At 49.3% G+C, this 23,668-nt stretch overlaps 1 protein-coding gene across 1 annotated transcript in view; it reads right to left on the bottom strand.

Annotated features, from left to right (window-relative positions):
• Window positions 1–23,668, bottom strand: part of LOC115328316 (triokinase/FMN cyclase) — a 43,429-nt gene that overhangs the window by 4,215 nt on the left and 15,546 nt on the right. Inside the window, exons 9-12 of the mRNA XM_040212845.2 lie at window positions 22,327–22,416; window positions 21,392–21,508; window positions 19,690–19,839; window positions 17,088–17,222 (exon numbers count right to left, since the gene is read on the bottom strand). Of these exons, the coding sequence (XP_040068779.1) occupies window positions 17,088–17,222; window positions 19,690–19,839; window positions 21,392–21,508; window positions 22,327–22,416 (492 nt within the window). The remainder of the gene's footprint in view (window positions 1–17,087; window positions 17,223–19,689; window positions 19,840–21,391; window positions 21,509–22,326; window positions 22,417–23,668) is intronic.

Genomic DNA, 23,668 nt, shown 5'->3' with positions numbered 1-23,668 from the left:
AAGACCAGATCAAATGTAGACGGGTGGAGATGATTCAACATGAGGTAGTGGATACCGTCAGGACCAGTTGCCGAGGGCTTGACGCTATGAAGGACCATCTTTAGTTCAATAAGAGTGAAGGATCTATTATACGGTTCCCGTGCACCAACAGCTGCCTTCATGGTCCTGGCTCCTTTCTGCTGTTTTAGCCGAAGAAATGATGGTGAATAGTGCCTGGAACTTGAAACAGATTCGAAATGTTTCCCGAGAATATCGGCTTGTTCCTCTAGACTCTCTGGACAGGTTCCATTGCAGGATAACAGGGGGATGTTGAAAGCACTATAGGATCCATTGATTTTGTTAATTCGTTCCTAGACCTCCTTCGGTGATGTGTGGCTTGTTATTGATGTCGCATACCCTTGAAAACTGGTTCTTTTCGATTGCCGGCGAATGTACCGTGCACGGGCCTTCATTTGCTTGAAGTGAAGACGATTGCTTGATGTCGGATACCGTCGAAATATGCTCCATGCATTGTTTTGCTTTTTCGCGCTTCTGAGCATTCTTCATTCCACTAAGGCTTGGGACGGTGTGGGAGGCGTTCCGAGGTCATGGGGATTGCCATTATGGCCTCCTGAAGGATACATTTCGTTAAGTATTCATTCACTTCATCAATTGAAAGCTTGTCAAGAGATGTGCATGCGAGCAGTGAGAATTCACTGAACTCTGACCAATTTGCCTTCTCAAATTTCCAGCGGGGAGTCCGGCTGGGGAGGGTTGCACCTGGGTTATTTCGTCTTAAAATAATCGGCATGCGGTCACTGCCTAAAGGATTATCTGTAATCTGCCGTGTATACAGTGAAAATAAAATAGGCTCACTTATAGAGAGGTCAATTGATGTAAATGAGTTTGTGGGTGCACTAAAATATATAGGTTTCTTCTCGTTAAACAGACACAGATTTGTAGACAAAATGAACCGTTCAACAATTGCTCCACGAGTATCGTGTCTGGTACTGCCCCACAACGGATTGTGTGCATTAAAATCGCCCAGAATAATGAATGGATGGGGGAGTTGAGCAATGAGTGACTCAAGGTCTTCACACCTTAAATGAAAGTTTGGAGGAATATAAAGGGAACAAAGGGTTATTAGGCGGTCTGACAGAATGCGAACAGTCACTGCCTCCAAGGTGGTCTGCACCGGAACCTCCACGCATGCCGCTGATTTTTGCACTACTATGGCCACGCCGCCAGAAGAGTAGGACGAGGGATCTCTATCCTTGCGGAAAAAATGAAAGTGCCTAAAGACACTTGACTGACTCCCCTTCAGGTGAGTTTCCTGGAGACACACTGCCAGTGGACGATATTCCTCCAACAGGGAGCAAACATCGTCATAATTATGCAAGAGACCTCGGCAGTTCCACTTAATAAGACTCATTGTCGGTAACGAGTTTGAAATTCAGGACCTCGAGTTGGTAGCCCTAGCGCATAAGCAGCTAAGGTTGTAATGCACCACTCACAAACTAGGGTTCTAAGAAAACATCTAAAAAAGCCGTTTACAATGCCCTGTAACGCCGGTTAGAGCACAGCTCTTGAGGAGGAAGATGGAAGCGTACTGAGGGATAGGCGACTCCTTGAGGTCACGTGACCTCAAGGGGGTCACGTGACTTCAGGGGGTCACGTGACCTCCGGGGGTCACGTGACCTCAGGAGCTCACGTGACCTTTGGGGGTCACGTGACCTGAAGGGTCACATGACTTTAGGAGGTCACGTGATCCCCAGAAGTCACGCGACTTCAGGGGGTCACGTGACCTTAGGGGGTCACGTGACCTCAAGGGGGTCATGTGACATCAGGGGGTCACGTGACTTCAGGGGGTCACGTGACCTAAGGGGGTCACGTGACCTCGGGGGTCACGTGACCTCGCGGTTACGCCGACGCCGACGGCGACGGCGACGCCGACGCCGCTCAAGCCGGAAACGGGCCCCTAAGAGCTGCGCTCTAAAACAAGTTTAATAAAAAACAAAAGAGGACATGAATGGGTGTGGATGTCAACAGGAGGGCAGTTCCGATCAAACCTTCGGGGAAAAACAAATAGAGGTAGTGCCCCAGGCGAGGGAGTCGCCAATAGTCCTCTGGCTGATCCTTTTGGAGCTGCCCTCTCTTACCTCCAAGGGGGTTGAGACTTTGGGCCAATGCCACTGGCGAGGGAGTCGCCGTTATTCCTCTGTCCCAACTGATCTATAAGAGTGAGTGAGGTAATGCAGGTTAGCGACAAAGGACAGTGATGCTGTGAGGTGTATGAAGTATTAATAAACATTTTTGGGAGAGTTGAAACAGCATCCACGACTAAGCACTTGCTATGTGCCAGCTTCTGGACCTGTCGCTTTAGTCGTTTTCTTTGGATCCTCAACTTTTGATGAGATTTTACCGCACTTCGGGGCAGGTGGTGGCTCCGGCGGACTGCTGGAGACATCCATTGCCTCAAACTCGCGATGCGATGAACATGAGGGGCGTCCTTCAAGGCACTGTGACTCTGTCGTCACAGTTTTCGCACGTGGGCGTGCGGGCAGACGGCGCGGGACCGTCGCCTTTGAGGAAACGGTTTGAGTTGAATCCCTCTGTTCTTGAGGGACTCCAGGTGAGATTTTGGGGGCTTGGGGTTCGCGCGGGGCAGAAAGGTCTAAAAGGCAGACCTGTGTCCCCATGGAAGCCGTTGTCGGTGCAGCCCCCTTGCTGACCGCAGCGGCGTAAGTGCCTCTCTGTAAGAATTAGAGGCGTTTTCGGGCTTCAAAGTAAGTCAGATTTTCTTTGGTTTTCAGTGTTAGTATCTCTTTTTCTTCTTTAAACCTTGGGCATGAGCGGGAGTATGCAGGGTAAGTACCTGAACAGTTCACGCATTTGGAGAAATCACTTGCACAGTTGTCAGTAGGGTGATCATTGCTTGAACATTTTCCGCAGGTTGTCCGCCCCCTGCAAGTGGCTGCCCCATGTCCGAAACGCTGGCAGCTAAAGCAACGTCTCGGATTGGGGATAAACGGTCGAACCTTGCAGTTGAGATAGCCAGCCTTGACCGCCCGGGGGAGGGTCGTGGAGTTGAATGTAAGCACAAGGTGTTTTGAAGGCTTCTCTTGGTCATCTCACCGAAAGGTAATACGCCTCACTGAAATCACACCCTGATTGCTGAGTCCTTCAAGGATCTCATCCTCAGTACTTTCCAACAGATCATCTTCGGAGATCACACCCCGAATGGTGTTGACAGATCGGTGTGGCGTTACTGTGACTTTGTGATTAGCAATACTAGTAAGTCGAAGGAGCGCTTTACTTTGTTGTTCTGTTTCAACCTCGACAAGGAGGTCTCCAGAGGGGAGCTTCTTTGCTTTGTAAGATTTTCCAACAGATGATTCCAGGGTTTTTGCCACAAGGAAAGGGGAGAGCTTTCCAAGTGGTAGGTCGTATCCACAGTGCATTACTAGGAACTTTGGGAAGGCTTGAGTATTATCAGTAGTCTTTAGTGGAACGGTGGCTTCGGTGCGAACTCTTTTCAGAGATCGATCAGAAGGAAGTTTAGCTTTGGAACCCATAAAAAAATGGGAGGCCTTCGACATCTGCGGTGTGCCGCCCACCATGGAGCCCAACATGGGACAGGGTAACGACACATAACAAAAATGGCTTTGCTGTGCACGTTACTCCAGCAGCACCTACCCAGATGTTATACCCAAGAATGGGTCTAGATTAGCGTCCCTCTCCACTCAAGATTGGCCCTTGGCGCCAATAAGGTGAAAGTGGAATGGAGAGAAGTATAAGTAAAGGTGGGAGTGAAAGATCGGAGGGTGTAGTAGAAGAAAAGGCGACTAGGCTGAATCATCCTGGCCGGGCCTTACCAGGACTCCCGTCTACGAGAAGCAGGGGCCGAAGTGGTGTATTGCCTCACCCGGGGGGCCCCGAAGGGTCCAAACCTACCCCGGGCTCGGCTCAACCACCAGGATGCCCTTTTCCCCGGACACGGGAAAGCCACGCACAGCCATACGTGGGCGGGCGAACCCGCATGGCTCAGGGTCCGTGGAGACGCCACTCTCCAAACACCTGCTTTCACAGGTGCCCCCTGCGGGGACGACGCGGTTGAGATCTATACTATAGGGCAGTGGTCTGAAACTCATTTGAGCGTGGGGACAACATGGCACACACTGGGAAGGCCGAGGGTCATCGTTGATCGGAGGAGGGGGGGGGGAAGGGGGGGAGAGGGGGGGGGCTGTGTCAAACGATTTTAAAGAGATCTCGTGCTCTATGCTTTTGTAAGCTCAGGTTTGTCAGTGACATTTTTAGAATTGATTTGTTTATATGACTATTTTTGGCCCTGACCTGATGTGATAACAATACTTTAAATGACACCGCCCCGCTAACGTGCTCGCATATTTAATAGAACAAGAAAGCAAGTACGCTGTAATTATCGTCGCTCAATTCACTCAGGAATCAACCAAGTTCAATATGTCCCTAAAAACAATAAGTTAACTTTTCAGTTCTTGCTTTCCCCTGGTGGTTTCTATTACAACACCTCTACTTCTTTTTTAATTGTGATATTTTTTAAGGCGAGAATCCTGAGCTTGTAGCTTTATTTTCGGTAGTTGCTCCTGCTGATCGAAAGTTCGCGCAGCCAAGATACATCCTTCAACAAAGAGCTCGCGGCTGCATCCTGGTAGGGGAATCGTTGTACAGTATACAAAAAGCTGGGAAGCAAAGCATAAAGCGAAACAAAGGGCAAATGAACACAGATAAGTAAAGACTATGTGAATACGTTAAAAGAGAGGCTCTACTTTTCGAGCGAAAATGAATCTGCGAGATGAGATCATCATGGCGCATGCTATTTCTAGCGCTCGAGACATGGGAACCGAGACTCGTAGCCGGTTGCCCGCGGGCAGCATCCCAGCGAGTCACGGGCTGCATGCGGCCCGCGGGTCGTGTTTTTGAGACACCTGCTGTATGGAGAAGATGGGTGGCCGAGTGCATGTGTTAACCCAGACCCAGCTCAGATCATGATCCCTCGGTTCTGCAGCTTGCGCTGCAGAACCGAGGGATCATGAGTTCCATCCCTACCCCTGCCCATTTCAATTTCGATGAGCGTCGTACCGGCGTGCGGTCGTGTATCTGCGCGAGGCACGTTAAAGAGGCTAGGCTAGTGGTCGTATACTCATACTGCACTGGCTAGATTTCTCATCTACCGTGGGTGATAATATCACTATACAATTGGCGGCGTGAGCGATCGAAAGTGTGATGATCGCTAGTATCGCCACGGCGAAGGAGAAGAAGCGCGCTCTGGGAGCGCGCGCCAGGGGAACGCGGACAGATATAAAAAATGGTAGCCTAAGACTGAACGCTGTCGCTTCTTGGCCATCACCTTACAATTGGTGGCAGCGGTGGGATGGCCACCGAACCTGTACACCCCGTTACCCGGACGTCTTCACCGGTGAGGGAAGCTTTGAGTCATGGGCAAAGCTCTTCTTTAGTTGCGCGGCAGCCAACGGTTGGGACGACACCAAAAAGTTGGTGTACCTGCCGACATGCCTCCGAGGATGGGCCTTTTGCGTCTTCGAGCACCTTCCCGACCAAGACAAGGCCACTTTTCCCGCACTAGTGAAGGCGTTGACACTTCGTTTGGCGTCGGCGGGCCAGCGTGCTGTGTCTGCGGCACAGTTTCCGTCCCGCGGCCATCAACCCACGGAAGCCCTAGACGTCTATACCCACGACCTCGTGGACCTCTTTGGACAGGCTTATCCTGAGGTGTCTCTACAGATGGGCGACCCGATGATACGGGACCAGTTCATTGTGGGTCTCCAATCCAAGCTGCGTGACAAAGTCCTCGCCGCTGACCCTGCAACATTTGAGAAAGCTCTTGAGATAGCCTCAAGAATAACATCCATTGGGCATCTGTCTGCGACTACGGGGACACCAATACTGTGCGCCGCCGTGGGTAACACTTCAGAAGCCACTACGCGACCCACGGGCGATGCCATTGCGGCGTTGACCAGCAGCGTGGCCGACCTTCGCGCCACAGTGAACAGTTTCATTGAGTCGCAGAGTCACTTCCAGGAGCACAGCCAAAGCTTTCCCTGCGGAAACACTCCTAGGAGGCGACCACGATGTTTTCAGTGTGGCGGTACTGGCCACCTCGCAAGATCGTGTGCAAACTCTGACCAGCGTGCGCCACTGCGAAGTGACAACCCTACATTTGTGGAACGTGGAGATCAGGGAATTCTTCCGCACCCCGAGTAACAGTGAAGGGGAAAGTGGGCGGAATTTTCATGAACATACTTATCGACTCCGGGTCGTCAGCGACCATTTTACGAGGCGATAAGTGGCTTGAGCTCTCGCGCGACAACCCTGACCTTGAGTTCACTCACCGAGAAGGAGTCATTGGCCTTAACCGCGCCGCCTTCGAAGTATGGGGAACATGCAGCTTAAACATTGAGGTTGCAGATCTCTCGGTGAGCCACCCTGTCATTGTTATTCCCGGCATCCTACATGAGTTCGTCCTGGGACTGGACTTTTTAATAAAACACCGATTTCGGGTTGACTTCAGCGAGAGAAAACTCCAACGACAAGTAGAGAGCCCGTGTGCGCAGACGCAAAGAGTTCAGCTTTCTGTCACGTCGGTTCTGCCACCGAGGACCGCAACCATCGTTCTCGGGACCATTTCACCGAATACGGCAGAGTTTGGTACTGGGTTTCTCGAACCTCGCCCGGATCTCCTCGTGAAAAGGAATACCGAAGTCACCTGGAGCGTGTTGACAGTGTCCGATAAGCTACCAGTATGTGTCATCAACCATTCCGAAGAGCCGGTCACCTTATTCAAAGGTACAAGCCTCGGAACCCTGCACGCTTTTGACCACCCTGAAGGCGAGTACTCCGCTGCTCCACTTGACAAGAGGCACGCGCAGGCGGCACGAGACAGCGTCTGCTCTGCGACGAAAAGAGAGAAATGGACACTCACCTCGCTGCAAGATGAGATGGCCGCATCACAACACCTCCAGGGTAATCAACAAAACTGATCGAAGGTACGCTTCTTGACTTCGAGGATGTAATTTCTCAAGGTGATTAGGACTTGGGGAGAACGTCAGTTCTGACGCATTCGATCGACACTGGTGCGGCCGGCCCAATCAAAGAATCCCCGCGCCGCTTACCTCCAAACCGCCGCGAAGTTGTGACCACGAAAACGCATGAAACGCTGGACACGGGAGTAATTAGTCCTTCTAACAGCCCATGGGCTGCGCCCGTCGTTCTGGTGAAAAAGAAGGACGGACACTTGCGGTTCTGCGTAGATTACCGTCGGCTGAACGAGGTCACACACAAGGACGCATATCCACTGCCTAGGATCGACGACAGTGTCGAAGCCCTGAACGGTGCTAAATATTTCGGCACCATCAATCGAGCGTGAGGATATTGGCAGGTGGAGATGTCGACGGGGTCTCGGGAGAAAACAGCGTTTGCCACACATCAAGGACTTTTCGAATGTAATGTCCTTCCATTTGGGCTGTGCAACGCTCCTGGGACGTTTCAACGGTTGATGCAAATAATCGTGGGAAAATTTGACTTCTGTCTTTGCTATCTTGACGATATTATCATCTTCAGCAAAATGGAAGCCGAACATGTCATGCATCTTCGACAAGTTTTTAAGGCGTTGAGAGATGCAGGTCTCAAGTTGAAACTTTCAAAGTACCGCTTCTTCAGCAACAGCGTTTTGTACTTGGGCCACAAAATTTCGGCTACAGGAATCGGAACCGACGAGACAGACGAAAACAGAAAAGGTCTCGAAGTGGCCACAGCCTTTAAGCGTCGAAGATCTTCGCTCGTTCTTAGGACTTGCCTCGTACTACCGGAAATTTGTTGCAAACTTTGCCGGCATCGCGGCCCCGCTTCACAAATTGTTGGAGAAGCAAGTTCAATTCGTCTGGACACAACAGTGTCAAGACTCCTTCGAAGAGCTCAAACGGCGCCTCACGAACTCTCCAGTTCTGGCGTTTCCAAATTTCGACCTACCGTTTATCGTCGACACGGACGCAAGTGAAAACGGTATCGGCGCGCTACTATCCCAAGTACAGGATGGGAAGGAGAGGGTAATCGCCTACTGCAGTCGTACCCTGACTAAGCCTGAACGCCGCTACAGTGTTACCAGGAAAAAAATGCCAGCCCTGGTTTATTTCGTCCGTTACTTCAGGAACTACCTGCTTGGACGGCGATTCACATGCGGGACTGATCACAGCGCGCTTCAATGGCTACACAGCTTCAAAGAACCGGAAGGCCAAGTCGCCCGCTGGATTGACCAACTCAGCGAGTATGACTTTATCGTTTCGCATCGGCCGGGAAAACAACATGGAAATGCAGATTCGCTGTCTAGACGGCCTTCCCCGGCGAATGAAGGCCAACATGTCGCGCTCATGACAGTTGCACAGTCTTCATTCACCATGACAGACCTTCGAGAAGAACAACGACGTGACCCGCAGCTTTCGCCCATCGTCGACGCCCTGCTTGCAGGCACGCCGGCAGGAGATATTCGTCGATGCAGCGCGGGAGTGCTCTTCCGCAACCGGCAGAAGCTAAGGTTAGTCGACAGCTGCCTCATATGGAAAAAAACACCGGACTCAACACCTGTTCCCGTGATCCCCGAGACATGGATACCGCTGGCCCTAGACTCCGTTCATGATGCACCGGGGGGCGGACACCTTGGGCGCGCCAAGACACTAAAGAAGGCCGCAAAATGGTTTTTCAGGATTCGAATAGGCACCCAGTGTAGCCGACTGGTGCTCGAGATGTTTTAAGTGCTCCGCTCGTAAGGCACCAAACCCCAGACCACGAGCACCACTGATGCAGGAAGCGGCCACCTCCCCTTTTGAGCGAGTGGCTATTGACATCACTGGTCCGTTTCCAACGATGGAAAGAGGCCACAAGTACATCTTGGTAGTGAACGACTATTTTACTCGATGGGTTGAAGCGTTCCCTCTGAAGACTCAAGAAAGCAAGGAGGTCGCCAATAGCCTCGTCCACAACGTCTTCAGTCGCTACGGGATACTGTCAGCACTACACTCTGACCAAGGCAGAACTTTCGAGAGCAACGTCTTTCAAGAAATGTGCTCAATTTTGGGCATCCGAAAAACAAGGACCTCCCCTTACCACCCCCAGTCGGACGGATTGGTTGAGCGATTCAATCGCACGCTGATGAACAGCTTGAGTGCGTACGTCAATGACACACAGACTGACTGGGACGACATCAAGCTCCCTCTCGTCATGATGTCCTATCGCTCGAGCGTGCATGAATCGACTGGTTACAGTCCTCGTTATCTGCTCTTCGGTAGACACATGAATATACCAGCTGGCATGCTGCTCGACGTGCACGTCCACGCTAACATGGCGTCGACGTCTAGTTATGAACAACACGCATCGCACCTACTGACACCATTACAAAGTTCTCGCGATCACGCAATTGTAAACGACATGAAAGCAAAGGATGCGGAGAAGCGCCACTACGACAGCACGGCCAGGGAAGAAGACTACGAACCTGGCGACAGAGTTGTTCTACATTCTCCCGCTGTGCGGCGAGGACAGTCCTCGAAGTTATATTTGCCATGGTTGGGTCCTTATGTAGTCCTCAAGAAGCTTCCTAACAACGTGTACAGAATCCAGGAAGAAACTGGAAAAAGGAAGCGGCGGGTTGTACAACACAACCGTTTCAAGCGGGTAGCCGATGGGAAGGAGCCAGTCTTCTTGCATGCCAGGACGTTATCACACGTCACGGATAACGGCCTGCCTTTACCTGCACCAGAACTCAGACTTCCCCGATATAATCATCAAAGAAAACAAAGATAACGACCCGACTTCTACACACCCAGCAGTCCCCGACTACCCAGACATAATAGACATTGAAATTGATGATCTGTACGTCGGTGCGGTCGAAAGTCTACCACCGGTACAAGCAGCTGAGGATCCGAACCTGGCCGACGCTCATGAGAATCCATCATTGTTAGACATCCTGGACAACGAGCTTCACGTTGACGACCAAGTAGAAGATAACGGGGACCAAGGAACTGACGGAGGCCAGCACAATACGCCACCAGCGAACGGTGCCGAACTCCTGGACGACTATCAACTTTCAGTCTTTCTTTTGCCCCCTGATGACGTCACTCCAACGGACTCGCCTGTAGACGTGCCACAGCAGGCAAAACCAGCAGAGCGATACCTCCTTCGGCCACGAGAAACATTGACTCGACCCGCGCGGTATCGCGATTGAGTGCTTCTAGCGTGATAAGCCTAGTGCCAGGACGGCAACTTCCTCGTGAAGGGGGATAGTGTGATGATCGCTAGCATCGCCACGGCGAAGGAGAAGAAGCGCGCTCTGGGAGCACGCGCCAGGGGAACGCGGACAGATATAAAAAATGGTAGCCTAAGACCGAACGCTGTCGCTCCTTGGCCATCACGTTACAAAAGCGTCGCTGTGATCGGTCTTCCACGATAGGCCGAATGCTGACTATGACTTCAGCAAAGAATTTCCCACCGATGAAAATGAGAGGAATTGAAGAACTTGAATTTTGACGATGTTGACAGGGTTGGTTTGAGAGTGCCACGATTTCAAGCTTTCACCATGCTCTTTACAAATACCTTCATGCTTGTTGCTTACAAGGTAATGACATCACGAAAGGTTACCGAAGAGAACCGCCTTCACGAGGACACGCCACGGAGGACTCGTGAGCGAGATTCACCTGATGTGTCTATGACTTGACGGAACTTTGATCAGTGTTGAGACGCGTGTAGAGATTTCTTTATTGTACTTTCTTTTCTTTTTCTGGTAATTCTCTCTTTCTTTTCTGACGGTTTATTTTTATCTTTCTTTCTCATTATAGTTCTTCCGCTCCCTTAAATAATATAACGTATTTCTCATTCCCGAAACTCTCATGGTCTTTGTCTTCCTCTTCTGCCAACGGGTGATGACAATGGCGAGCTTGCCAGGATCTTAGCCCACTTATTACATCACGCTTGTTTGGCAGAGCGGGCGCACTGTCATGGCTAGTTCCGGGATTGTAGACTGAGAAGCGGATGGCGGCCGGAAAAGAGCTGGGGTACGTTGGTGAAGAGCTCAGGAACTGGGTCGAGCGAGAAAAGAACTACTTCAGAGAAGAGCGAGCACTGGCGCGCGAGGCGGCAAAAGAACAACAAGCGAGAGAACGCGCTTGCCAGGCCGAAGCGATCAGACTAGACAAAGAACGCGAGATATTAGGATTGCGAATCGCGGCTCAGGAAAGAGAAACTCGCGTGGCACGAGACGAGGGGGACCGAAGTAATTCAGCTGGGCCAAGTCATCGGGCAAGCCTGCATAAGCTTATTCCGCAATACAACGAGAAGCGCGACGACCTCGACGCTTATTTGCAAAGATTTGAGCGTACGGCGACAGGTCTAGAATGGCCACAAGAGAAGTAGGCAACCACCCTGAGTTTATGTCTAACGGGAGAGGCATTGAGCGTCGTTGGTCGCATGACTCCTGCGGACGCAATGGATTACACCAAGGTGAAGCCCACGCTGCTGCAGAGGTTCTGATATTAGCGGCGAGATGTTTTGGTGGCGCCCTCTTATGGTTCCCCCTTGTGACGTCATTACCTTGCGAACAACAAGTTCGGTGGTGTTTGTAAATAGCATGGTGGAAGCCTGAAATCATTGCGCTCTCAAAGCAACACTGCCAACACCGTCGAAATTAAAGTTCTTTCATTCCTCTTATTTCCGTTGATGGTATACCCTTTCCGACGTCACAGTCAGCTTTTGGGCCAATCGTGGAAGGCCGACCACAGCGACGCTTTCGGTCGTGCACGGGGCTAATACCACAGAAGGTTATCGTGAGAAATTTCGTGATGCGAAACCGGGAGACGGAGAAACTAGACGACAGTTTGCGGTGAGGTTGGCCGGATATTTTTATAGATGGTTGGAAGTTGCTGAGGTGGAGAAGAGCTTTGTGGCGCTACGAGAGACGATGCTCATCGAACAGTTTATTAAAACATGTTCCAGCAAGCTAACCGTTTTCTTGAAAGAGAGGGACTGCACGACGCTAGACGATCTGGCAGGAAAGGCTGACGTATTTCTAGAAGCGCAAGTTCAACCGAGCAATGAAAAAGCTAAAGGAGACGAACGTGAGTTTAATGCCAGCATGAGGACATCCGATAACGCGCTCAAGGAGGATGTAAGGAGAACTCTTCGATGTTTCTTGTGTAATAAGATAGGGCACAAGGCAGAGAACTGCCAGAGTCGAAGCAAATACTCTAGACCACCTACGTGTTGGCACTGTGGGAAGCCGGGGCATAAAGCTGAAAGATGCAACCTGAGGTCTGGGGATAAGACCAAAGTTTCTTGCCTATGGACAGCATAGGATGAAAGGCAAGGGGAACCGGACGATTCCTACATTACCCTAAAGAATGGAGGCAGGATCTCAGTTGTAAATGCGGCTGTTGGTCGAGCACCCAAGTTCTTGGTGGATAACATGCCTGTAGTTGAAGGTCGTGTTGGGGAACAGAAGGTAACAGTGCTGCGGGACACTGGCTGTAATACCGTAGTTGTGAAAAAGAGCCTAGTCCCTGTCGAGTGTTACACCGGCAAATCGAGCCCTGTATTTTTGCTTGACCGAACCGTAAAATACCTACCAGAGGCTGAGATCTTTGTTGATACACCTTTTTTCATTGGAAAAGTTATCGCAAAGTGTATTGACAACCCACTGTACGATTTAGTTCTCGGCAACATCCCCCAGGCAAGAGAGGCACACGAGCCGGACCCGGCCTGGAATTGCGACCAACAGAGCAGCAACGAAATTCCACCGCGGACCGAGCATCTGGGTTGCGAGGACATGGAAGAGCAGAAAATCGAGAACAGAGCTGATTCATCACGACACGTCCCAAGTAGCCACTCTACAATGCTACATGTCAACGTCGCCGGACTTGGACAGGCGAAGAACGGTAGCAATAGAGGACAGGCACCCTTGAACGTACCACAGGTTCCAATCCTTGAAACGACAGAAGAGGAGCTCTCGAAGGAGCAGAGGAATGACCCATCCCTCAAGAAGTGCTTCGACAACGTAGGAAAAGTGATAAGGAAACACAAATGCCGGACAAGATATGACATGGTAATTCGAAACAACTTGCTTTTCCGAAGCTGCGTGTTCGCCACTGTGAGAAGCATTGAGCAATTAGTGCTCCCAACGAGATACAGGCCAACTGTGTTGTCAATGGCACACGATGGCATCATGTCTGGACATCAAGGTGTGAAGAATACGCTTGCATTGGCGACAGAAGAGTTCTTCTCGCCTGGAATTCAGAGCGACATCAAGCGGTATGTTCGCTCATGCGACGTCTGCCGACGAACAGTGCCAAAAGGAAGAGTGGGCAAAGCACCTCTGGGGACCATGCCTACAATTGACACACCATTCAAGCGAGTGGCAGTCGACATCATCGGGCCAATTAGACCAACAGCAAGTTCGGGCAACCGATATATTTTGACGTTGGTGGACATGGCCACAAGGTACCCGGACGCTGTCCCCTTGAGGAAGATTGGGACAGAGCAAGTGGCAGAAGCGCTCTTAGAGATGTTTGCCAGGTACGGCATTCCATCAGAGGTCCTTAGCGATCGAGGCTCCTGCTTCACCTCAGATCTCATGACGGAGGTGAGCAAACTTCTTTCGGTGAAGCGTCTACTGACCACCCCTTACCATCCGATGGCGAATGGACTGGTTGAGCGATTTAACGGAACCATCAAACAGATGGTGAAACGAATCTGTCAGGAAAGGCCCAAAGACTGGAATAGGTACCTTCCGGCATTGCTGTTTGCTTACAGAGAAGTCCCGCAAGCAAGCCTGAAGTTCTCACCTTTTGAGTTGCTCTATGGGAGGAAGGTGCGCGGACCTTTGGCCATCCTCAAGGAGATATGGTCCAACGAGTCTCTCAAAGCTGACCTCAAGACGACCTACACCCATGTCCTAGAATTGAGAAATAAACTGGAAGGGACATGCGAGTTGGCTCACCATTGTTTGGAAGAAGCCAAGGGCAAGTACAAAAAATACTACAAGAAGACCGTCACCCGCCAACTGAGACCAGGGGACTTGGTTCTCATCCTGCTTCCAAGCGATCACAATAAACTGATCATGCAATGGAAGGGACCCTTTGAAGTCTCAAGTAGGATAAATGAAGTCAACTACGAGCTTGATGTGCGCGGAAGAAAGAAAGTATTCCACGTGAATACGTTAAAAAAATATGAAGAAAGGCTGAAGTACGGGATGAATCGGCCAAGTTGCGGCGCGGCGACCCAAGACTTCGGCGAGAAGACTCAGAAAGAAACACTACAGAACAGTCTTGGCAAGATGTCGTCGTCAACGAGGACTTGCAGGACAAGGAAAAGGACGAGGTATGGAGATTGACTGGACAATACCAGTCGGTGTTTTCAGATCGACCCGGCCAGACCAACTTGGTAACGTGTGACTTGAAACTGACCACTGAGGAACCAGTCCGGGTGAGACAATATGCGTTGCCCTTTGCTGTCCAAGACGTAGTAGAAAAGGGGATCTCGGAGATGCTACAACTGGGAGTCATCGAACGGTGTACGTCACCCTACAATGCACCGGTCGTGATCGTTAAAAAGGAAGACGGGTCCAATAGATTTTGCGTGGATTATCGAAGATTGAATGACGTGCTGAAGGTAGACGCGGAGCCTATCCCAAGGATTGATGTCACTTTTGCTAACGTGGGACGAAAGAGGTTCTTTTCGAAATTAGACTTATCGAGGGGATACTGGCAAATCCCGTTGGAGGAGTCGGCCAAAGAGAAAACTGCATTCTCTTTATGAAGGGGACACTACCAATTCAGGTTTATGCCGTTCCGGCTTAAGACTGCCTCGGCTATCTTTACAAGACTGATGAGGAAGCTACTTGGTGGAATCGCTGACGCTCATGACTATATTGACGACATCCTGATAGCGTCAGGCTCATGGGCACAGCACATGGAAACTCTGAGAACAGTTTTCGATCGTCTGCAAGCCGCTAACATCACAGCGCGTCCAAAGAAGTGTGAGGTGGGGTTCACCAAGACGGTCTTCCTCGGGCACGAGCTAGGAGGAGGACGGATTGCGCCCAACGCGGAGATCCTTGAAAGGATTCAAGATGCACCGCGACCAGTGACGAAACGCCAAGTCAGGTCATTTCTTGGATTATCTCGGTACTACCGCGACTTTGTACCAAATTACGCGGATCTTGCTGTGCCACTGGTGGAACTCACGAGGAAAGGAGCACAAAATGAAGTCGAGTGGGGTGAAGACCAGGAGGAGGCATTTGAGGAGTTGAAGCGGTGCTTGTCGCGGTCGCCTATCTTACTGGCACCAGATCCCGAAAAGGAGTTTTTTTTGCGTACAGATGCGTCTGATGCGTCTTTGGGTGCGGTGTTGCTGCAGGAAAGCGAAGGCTTGTTACACCCGGTGGCGTATGCTAGCAGGAGGCTGAGCAAACCAGAGACGAATTATGCCACCATAAAAAAAGAATGCTTGGCAATTGTATGGGCCGTCGAGAGATTTAGGCTGTTTCTACATGGCCGGAAATTTCGAATTCAGACCGATCACCGACCGTTGCAATTTCTGAACAGGGCGAAGCATGCTAACAGTCGCGTGATGCGATGGAGTCTGGGGCTGCAAGACCAGAACTTCCACGTAGAATATATCAAGGGATCTGATAATGTTGGAGCGGACTTCATGAGTCGCGTTGAGATCTAAAGCGGGGTTTCCTTTCTTTTTACGACGCGGAACGTGGAAACAGATTAAGTAATGTGAACAGTGAACGTACGTTTCGTATGATGTCAGGGTAGGATTCTTGTTTCAACAAGAAAGGAAATGGGATCTCGTTTTGTATCTTAGTAAACGTGTTTTTGACAAATTTAGTGATCAAATGTGAGTCTTCTAGTGGTACGGGCAAGGTTCAAAATGATTGAAAAGTATCTGGGGAAATGAAAAAAGTATTTTGTTAATTATGGAAATGCGGATTTCGTGGAAAACGATTTGTTTTGACTTTGTGCATGCTGGTCGAACACGGGCGCGGGTGCTGCAAGAAAGTGACTGTGTGTGCGTGTGAATGGCGACATTGACCATGTATCAACGACGTCGTCACGTGCAGAAATCTTCATGAGATGAAGTTTTTAACAGTTGGGGGGAAATTTCACAATCCTCATGACAATGATCGCGCCGCGGCCGCGATCGAAGACGAAGAAGATTTGGAAGAGAACGAGGTGGGTTGCCCGCGACCGAGCAGGGATTTGGAAGCGAAGCACGGACCGCGACGGTCGGCCTGCAGATCGCTCAAGAGCGGCCACGGTCAGCGGAACGCTGAGTCTAGCGGTCTGGTCGACGGAACCTTCGCCGGACTCCGACACTTGGGACTGCCATGCACAGCTCCCAGCCAAGTCTGCGCTACGACCTCCAATCATCGAGGCGAAGACAACCGCCTTCACGAGGACACGCCACGGAGGAGTCGTGAGCGAGATTCGCCTGATGTGTCTGTGACTTGACGGAACTTTGATTAGTGTTGAGACGCGTGTAGAATTTCTTTATTGTACTTTTTTTCTAGTAATTCTCTCTTTCTTTTCTGACGGTTTATTTTTATCTTTCTTTCTCATTATAGTTATTCCGCTCCCTTAAATTATATAACGTATTTCTCATTCCCGAAAATCTCATGGTCTTTGTCTTCCTCTTCTGCCAACGGGCGGTGACAGATACATGTTCTGAAAGCACTGTGGAAGTTCGCTTCAGCTCGCACTCAGCAGCCACGAACTCAGCTATAGCCGCCAGTGAATACATCATACAGCTGCTGACAGAGTGAGAAGAACGCGACTTTCGAACGGGTTCAACACTCCATGCCTTCTGCCGTGCTCTGGCTTCACGCGCGCTCGGGGTGCCCTGCCACTCTTCTGCCAGTGGCTGTCGACGTGTAATCGGGACCGATTCTGAACTGTCAATTTTTCCGGCCGAAAAGTGAGATGCCAAAATCTTGAGGATAGAAGCTTTGCGTTTCGGGAGAGGTATGAAGGTGGAAAAAATAAAACAACACAAATGCAGGCGTTCACCCTGGGCTCCAGAGGCCAGCGTGGTTCCGCAATCGCCGTCTCCGCACTCGGAGTCCAGCTTGTTCAGCTCCTTCTCGTGGACCAGGAGAGACTCGCACGCCCGCACCATCGCGAGCCGGAACTTCTCTTGTTCCTCTGAGGGAAAGAAACAAACGAGTCGTAACGATAAAGAACAGAAACTAAGGATTTTTTTTTTTTCAAATTACGTGAACAGCGTACGAGGACAAACTCTGCAAAAGGTAACCCAGAGGCAGCTCGAAAATGCGAATCTCTGCGGAATTCTGAAAATTATAGGCGCCTTTACGTTAACGTATCGTAGGAAGGTGGCGGCGACCCCCCAGTTCTTTTTTTACAGCGGAGCTCTTAAGGGCTAGGTTCCCCAGGATCGTGTCCGGTATGTCGACACAAACCTACCTGGACAGCTACCACCATTTATAAGCGACGTCGCTCGTAGATGGCGCCAGCCTCTCCAAGCTTCAGCTATAATAGGAGATATTCACTGGACGCCATATTTGAGGGCGATGTTTAGAGCGCATGCTCAGAATGAGCTCATATTAATAGCCTGCTAAGACCGGCAACCTTGATGGTGCTAAATGCACGCTCCAAAAGGACTGCGGAACCTCGCCGTCAGCACGTGCTCAACAGCAGCGCACACGGCTATGACCGCCAGTGAATACTCCCTATATAAGAAGGGATACTTGGGCGCGTTGGTGGGAATTCATCGTAGGAAACAGCGCGAAAAACAAACGACGACAAAGAAGAGGCACACAGTGTATCGAATACAGCTCCGCTGGTCTTCCTTCTTCACGAGAGTGGAAAGGCTGTTTCTCTCTCTCTCTCTCTCTCTACCCCCTCCCTCTTCCTCCAAAAATTGTAGGCATGTCCCCCCCCTCTTCCTATAAAGACATTTTCAATTAATCAGTCTTCCCGCCTCTTTCCCCTCCCTTCACATCTTCCTGAAGGTAACGTCAGCCACGATGCTTATTATCTGAGAGTGTCATTGAACCTTGTCACTTGAATCTAAGGTTGCGCATATATTCGCGGGCTCCACGGGACCGCGCAGCGACAAAAAACATATCGGCATCATCGCAGTACAATTTGCCTCGTGCGATGTTTTCGCTGCATATCGTATACAAAAAAAAAAAAAGAAAGGTAGCATACAGAAAAAAAAAAAATGTTATTGGGAGCCGCCAAACAACATATAATATTTTTTTTGTTATTCTTTATTTATTTAACCATATTGTAGGCCAATGGGTCCGAGCAAGAGGAAAAAAACTGTGGGGTACACACCCTGTTGAATACACGCGCAAAACAACCTTCAACTTTGCAAACAGAGGTTCATAGCTCATTTTAGTGAACGTCGGTAGCGAACACCTTTTATAGAAAAACTAGTTTGGAGAGAGTGGTGACAAGTCTCTTTTTAGCGAATTCGTTTTTATAGAAAGAGAATTCGCCAAACTTGGCGGCTCGTTTCAACGGTGGCTCGTTCGCCCGCTTTGCGTCGGCCGACGGCGAAGCTGATCCAGTCAGCGAGGCGGTTGGTTGGGGGATTGGGCGATGCCCGATTTAGATAAACACGCCTTAGGGAATCGCACACTAGCCTTTAGTGACTTCAAGATTTGCTTACGCAGATGGAATAGATTTGCTAAACAGCGTCCCTTTTTGAATAAATGGCGTTACTCTCAAATGAGGCTCCGCATTTTCTAAACCGAGCTTCGATAAGACGTGGCCGTTATCTAAAACGTGTTTCGTTGAAATGGCGTTCGATCAACCGAACTAGAGCCGTACATGTCGCGCTGAGCGCGGAACAACATACACATACATAGGAGTACGAAACCCTGAAGAGGCAAGAAAAAAAAAAAAAAACTCGCATAGCAAATTAAAAAAAAAAAAAAGAAACAGCACGGGACTGCGCTGTCGGTATGAAGTATGAACTCCCACGGTATATTCGAGAGGGTTTTAACTCGAACGAATATTTCATAATAAATGACGTTACATATGTAACGTCATGTGACGTCGTGTGTGTGAATACGAGAACGGGCTACGGAGGTATATATGTTGTGGTGAGCTGACTGCCGACCTATTGGAAATAATGGTCGAGGAAGCCAGCGACACCCCTCTGGCTGCGGGCGTAATCAATTCCACCCATAGAAGGAAGCCCCACCAAACGTCATCACTAGTGTATCCGCGCAGCGCCGCCTATGCGCAGCGCAAGTTCGTCTGCTTCTTTTGCAGGGGTTGTAGCGACATCTAAACGCCGAGCTCTGATTGGCTCTGTCTGATGGAAGGATAGGGAGTAGACCTCTAAGCAATCTACCGTGAGGTCTACCCACTATCCTTCCATCAGAGCCAATCAAAGCTCGGCGTTCAGACGTCAATGCAACCCCTGTGCAAGAAGCAGACGAACTTGCGCTCCGCCTAGCTTGCGTCAGCATGGCCAACAACGCATTTTGGAGCGTCTTACAACGAGCAGGACGCGTCTGCCGCTTTGCGGCGACTGTCGTCGAGGTTCGGCGTGTTTCCCGTTCGGGGCAGGAATGGGGGTTCATTAACGACGACGTCATGCGCACGCCTTGTCTTCGAATTGGCGTAAAACACGCACCGGGGCCGAGCACGCAGACCTGGTCGGCTTCCCCGAGGGAGTGTTCGTCGTCCCTCTTGGGAACCACGGCCGGGGCGTCGGCAGGCGTGAATCGCTCGAAGCCCACGGGGCAGTAGGGTTTCGTCCAGGCAGGCGCGTTCGTGGAAGCGTCTGCGGAAGAGGAGAAATGGCCGTAAACCTGAGACAACTAAAAGCTTTCGGTGTGTGACGCTTGGCTATGTTACCATATCTATGTAATTTTTTGTAAGTCTCTCGAAACTGGGTTACTCCCTAAAGAACGGAAAGAAATGTATGTTGTACCAGTTTATAAAAACGGACCAAAATTAATCCTTGACAATTATAAGGCCATTTTGTTAAGTTGGATAACATGTAAAAATATTTGAACATATTGTCTATAGCCGTATAATTAAGCACTTAGAAGCCAAGTTTTTTTTTTGTCTTAACCAACGAGGTTTTTGTAGGGGAGTCTCCTGCAACACCCAATTAATTTAACTTTTTCGTGATTTCCTCAGTACGGCTGAAAATAGGCAGCAAACTGATGCAATTTCTATAGACCCTTTCTTCAAGGGCGCCACCATCTTGAATTGTCGTCACTTCCAGTATGGGTGAGAACACTGTTTTGCCGTCGCCACGCCAATAGAATGCATTTCGGAGAAAAGCGTAAACGTCACCCATTCTCGTTTGATCTCCCCTATATATATATATATATTTTTTTACTATTTTGCAGGTTGAAACGTTTTAATATTTTTTCGTCGCCCACGCCGGATATGCCTACTTGGCGGTCGGGGGCGAGAGTAAGCGGAAAAGGTCTATAGATTTCCGTAAAGCATTTGATTCTGTTTCACACCTATTGTTTTTGCACAAAATGAGTGACGACACATGTCTTCGTGTCTTGTAACCTATACACAAATTTAGTTTCCCTGCGAGATTTAGCGGAAAAATTAACGTCACATGACCTGCAGATAAATGCAGCTTCCCCGCTAAATTTAGCGGGGAAATTAACGTCTCGTGACCTATGCAGGAACCCAGCTTCCCCGCCAAACTTAGCGGGAAATGGACATTACGTCACGCCGATTGCATATCGGTGCAGCCACGAGGTGCAGCTATCGCTAAACGCTTGTGACGCTAGAACGTCTCACGTATCTGACAGAATTGCCTAGCAATTTGCCATAAATTTTTAATGCGACAGCATTAACTGCCCCATGGAGCGAGCCGACGTCATCACCTTTGAAGCCGTGCCCAACGGCACCTTAAATCCTTTCTCAAAGTGAAGTCAGCTCCCAGCTATGAAACTACGCGAAAAGCCTAGACAACGACACCGAGTTCCCACAATCACAAAGGAGAGCAGTGGAGCTGATAAATTTCGGCTTTGGTCAATGGTCCCATTGGCTGGCGCGCGTCGTAGTTTCAAGAAACAAGGCTCCCATTGGCCGCTGCGCGTCAGTTTCAACGACCGCCACCCCATGGCGCTGCGTGTCCGCCAGCGCGGCAGTAACACGAAGCGTCCAAGGTCAGAGCGGCGAGGAGAGGGCTCGCTCTGCCGTAGACGCAAATACGCAGCAGACGAAATAAGAGAGCGGTGACGTCGTACTTTTTTTTTCTCCTTTTCGATACTCGAAGTGTTTGCGCGGGCACCGTTCCACTGCCAACGGGGCCTTTTTGCTGTGACGATAGAGACACGAGCTTGTGCAGGCTTACTTACCCAGGTACCGTAGCAGAAGTGCGTCCACCTTGAGCACGCTGACGGAGATGCCGGCGCTCTCGAGTGACGTCATGTAGAAGCCCGAGTAGGCGCGAACCACGCACACGCCCATCGACTCTAGTCGGATTAAGAAAGAGGACATTAGAATGAAAGTACAATCACATGTTTTCTTTGCCATCGCAGTTTTAATTTCTGACAAAATTGTCGCGCTATTTTTTCAGCCGCTCTTAGCCGCACCCGAGTTACCTGCTTTTTTCCTTCTTACTTTTCATTGGAAAGGCAGATCGATAAAGTACTGTTTTTTGTTCACTTCAACACTTTGTTCTTTTATTTGAGTTTTGGCGTTCTACAGCTGGTAGATTTAATTTTTTTGTTATTGTGACTATATTCTTCATTGTAATGATAAAATGAGATATGTTCCTAATGCATTTATAGCTATTTTTATTATCTTACTAAAAAAAACCACAATACAGCGATTTTTTTCTAACTTTTTTTTATTCACATTTTCAGGTGTTCACCACACTTGCTTTAGGTGTTTTTCCTTGCGAAGTGCGAACACAAGCCGGTGCTGCATTTACATTTGCTTTATTATAAATTTTCCTCGTCGTTTTTTCACGCGTTCAATGCATGAGTAGATGCTGAATGCGTAAGCGCATCCCGAATGCGTACGGCAAAGCAACCAAGCTGGTGTGTGAAGCATGCGTTTCACGCACCAGCTCTTACATGATAGCGGCCAGAACGTCTCACCTGCAGTCGCGCATGGTGAGGATCAAAACAGCACATGTGTAGCTAATCATTACGGTGTTTTGCGATTGGTTTTCGGTTGTTCCGATATAGTAATACTGCGAGCTCATTCACTGCCCATGTCTCGCGAACCGCACGCGTTTACAATACGTGTCATATTCTATAGAAAGAAGTGTTGTATGGAAACTCACCAAGGTATCCGATGATTTCCTTCGCGAGGATGTTCATCTCTAGGGTGGTAAGGCCTCCCAGGTTGTTGAGCATAACGGCCACGTGATCACCTGTTTGCACCGACGAAAAAATAGAAGCGGTGTTGCAGCATGCGATCTAGAATTGATCCACCCGCAAATGTTTGGACAAAGTGGTTTACTAAAAAGCGCAAAGTTCTTCATACATTACACCATGGGACACAGCGAAATGTGCGCTTTTAATTGTGACCACATACAGTTGCTTGGAAGTAAATATTCTGGAGGGTGGTCACAGTATTTCTCATGCTGTAAAACGAACCGGAAAAGTAGGCGCATGCACACAGAAAGCTCAAACTTCCACCGAATTTGTGCTTAGGCGGTGGATTTTACCCTGCGAAACTTCAAAAAGGAGTTCCCTTCTTCTAATAAATGAGACCAACAAACTTGTCAAAGTCAACCGCAGACGACCGAGTTAGCGATAAATGTAACTTGTGGCGCAAGCTCCCGTTAGGCGAAGCGAGAAGACGACGCACTCTGTCTTACGACACATTAGAGTTACGAGTGTGCCGTAACACCAATGCATTTTTTTTATTTCGGGAACAGAGTATAAGCTATAGTATACTTTAAAAAATCGAGTGATCTTTGTAACGTGCTTCCCCCTGCCCCCAGACGAAACAACAACAACAACAACAGAACGTTGCCAGGTATTTTAGGAAAAAGATTTTTTTTTAAATTATTATAATTTTTTTAATAATGATATTTTTATTTTGTACATATTTTAAGTATAAGTGATTGTGCCCGTCAAAGCCTGTGAGGCTTGTATTTCTAATATTGTATTCGGTTAGTGGTAGATTGATATGTAATTGAAATAGCTTTCTACCGTCTAATAATAATATAATTTAGTTAATAAAAAAGTTTGGGCTCCAATCCACGCTGTGAAGGTGATTGCATGGAGTTATTATAATGTACGTTAGATGTTCAACTGGCGCTAGTGTCTATGCGACGCAAATTGAAGCAGACTTTTGCGGTGCTCCTGAGCATTCCTATGGAAAAAAGCGCGTGCATTTCGTCTCTTCGCCGGAGTATAACGCGGAACACTTTGGTTATATGGGTCGTACCGAATCGTATACACATTGATCAACATTGTAGAAGTGTAATAGACCATTTGCTATATGCCCCAAGTGCCCCGGCCCGCGCTAAAAGAATCATCGAAACGGTATTCCTTCAACCCCTTTAGTGATCTGTAATTTCGACCTTATTCTTGGTTACACAGGTTTTGGGCGTAATTCGGAGTCACCCTGAACAAGCTCCTGATATACCTCAATGAGCTGTCATATCGCTTTTA

Source organism: Ixodes scapularis, unplaced genomic scaffold (assembly GCF_016920785.2).
Source record: "Ixodes scapularis isolate PalLabHiFi unplaced genomic scaffold, ASM1692078v2 PGA_scaffold4__175_contigs__length_147842914, whole genome shotgun sequence".
Taxonomy (NCBI): Eukaryota; Metazoa; Arthropoda; class Arachnida; order Ixodida; family Ixodidae; genus Ixodes; species Ixodes scapularis.
This window is presented reverse-complemented; position numbering and strand designations above follow the sequence as displayed.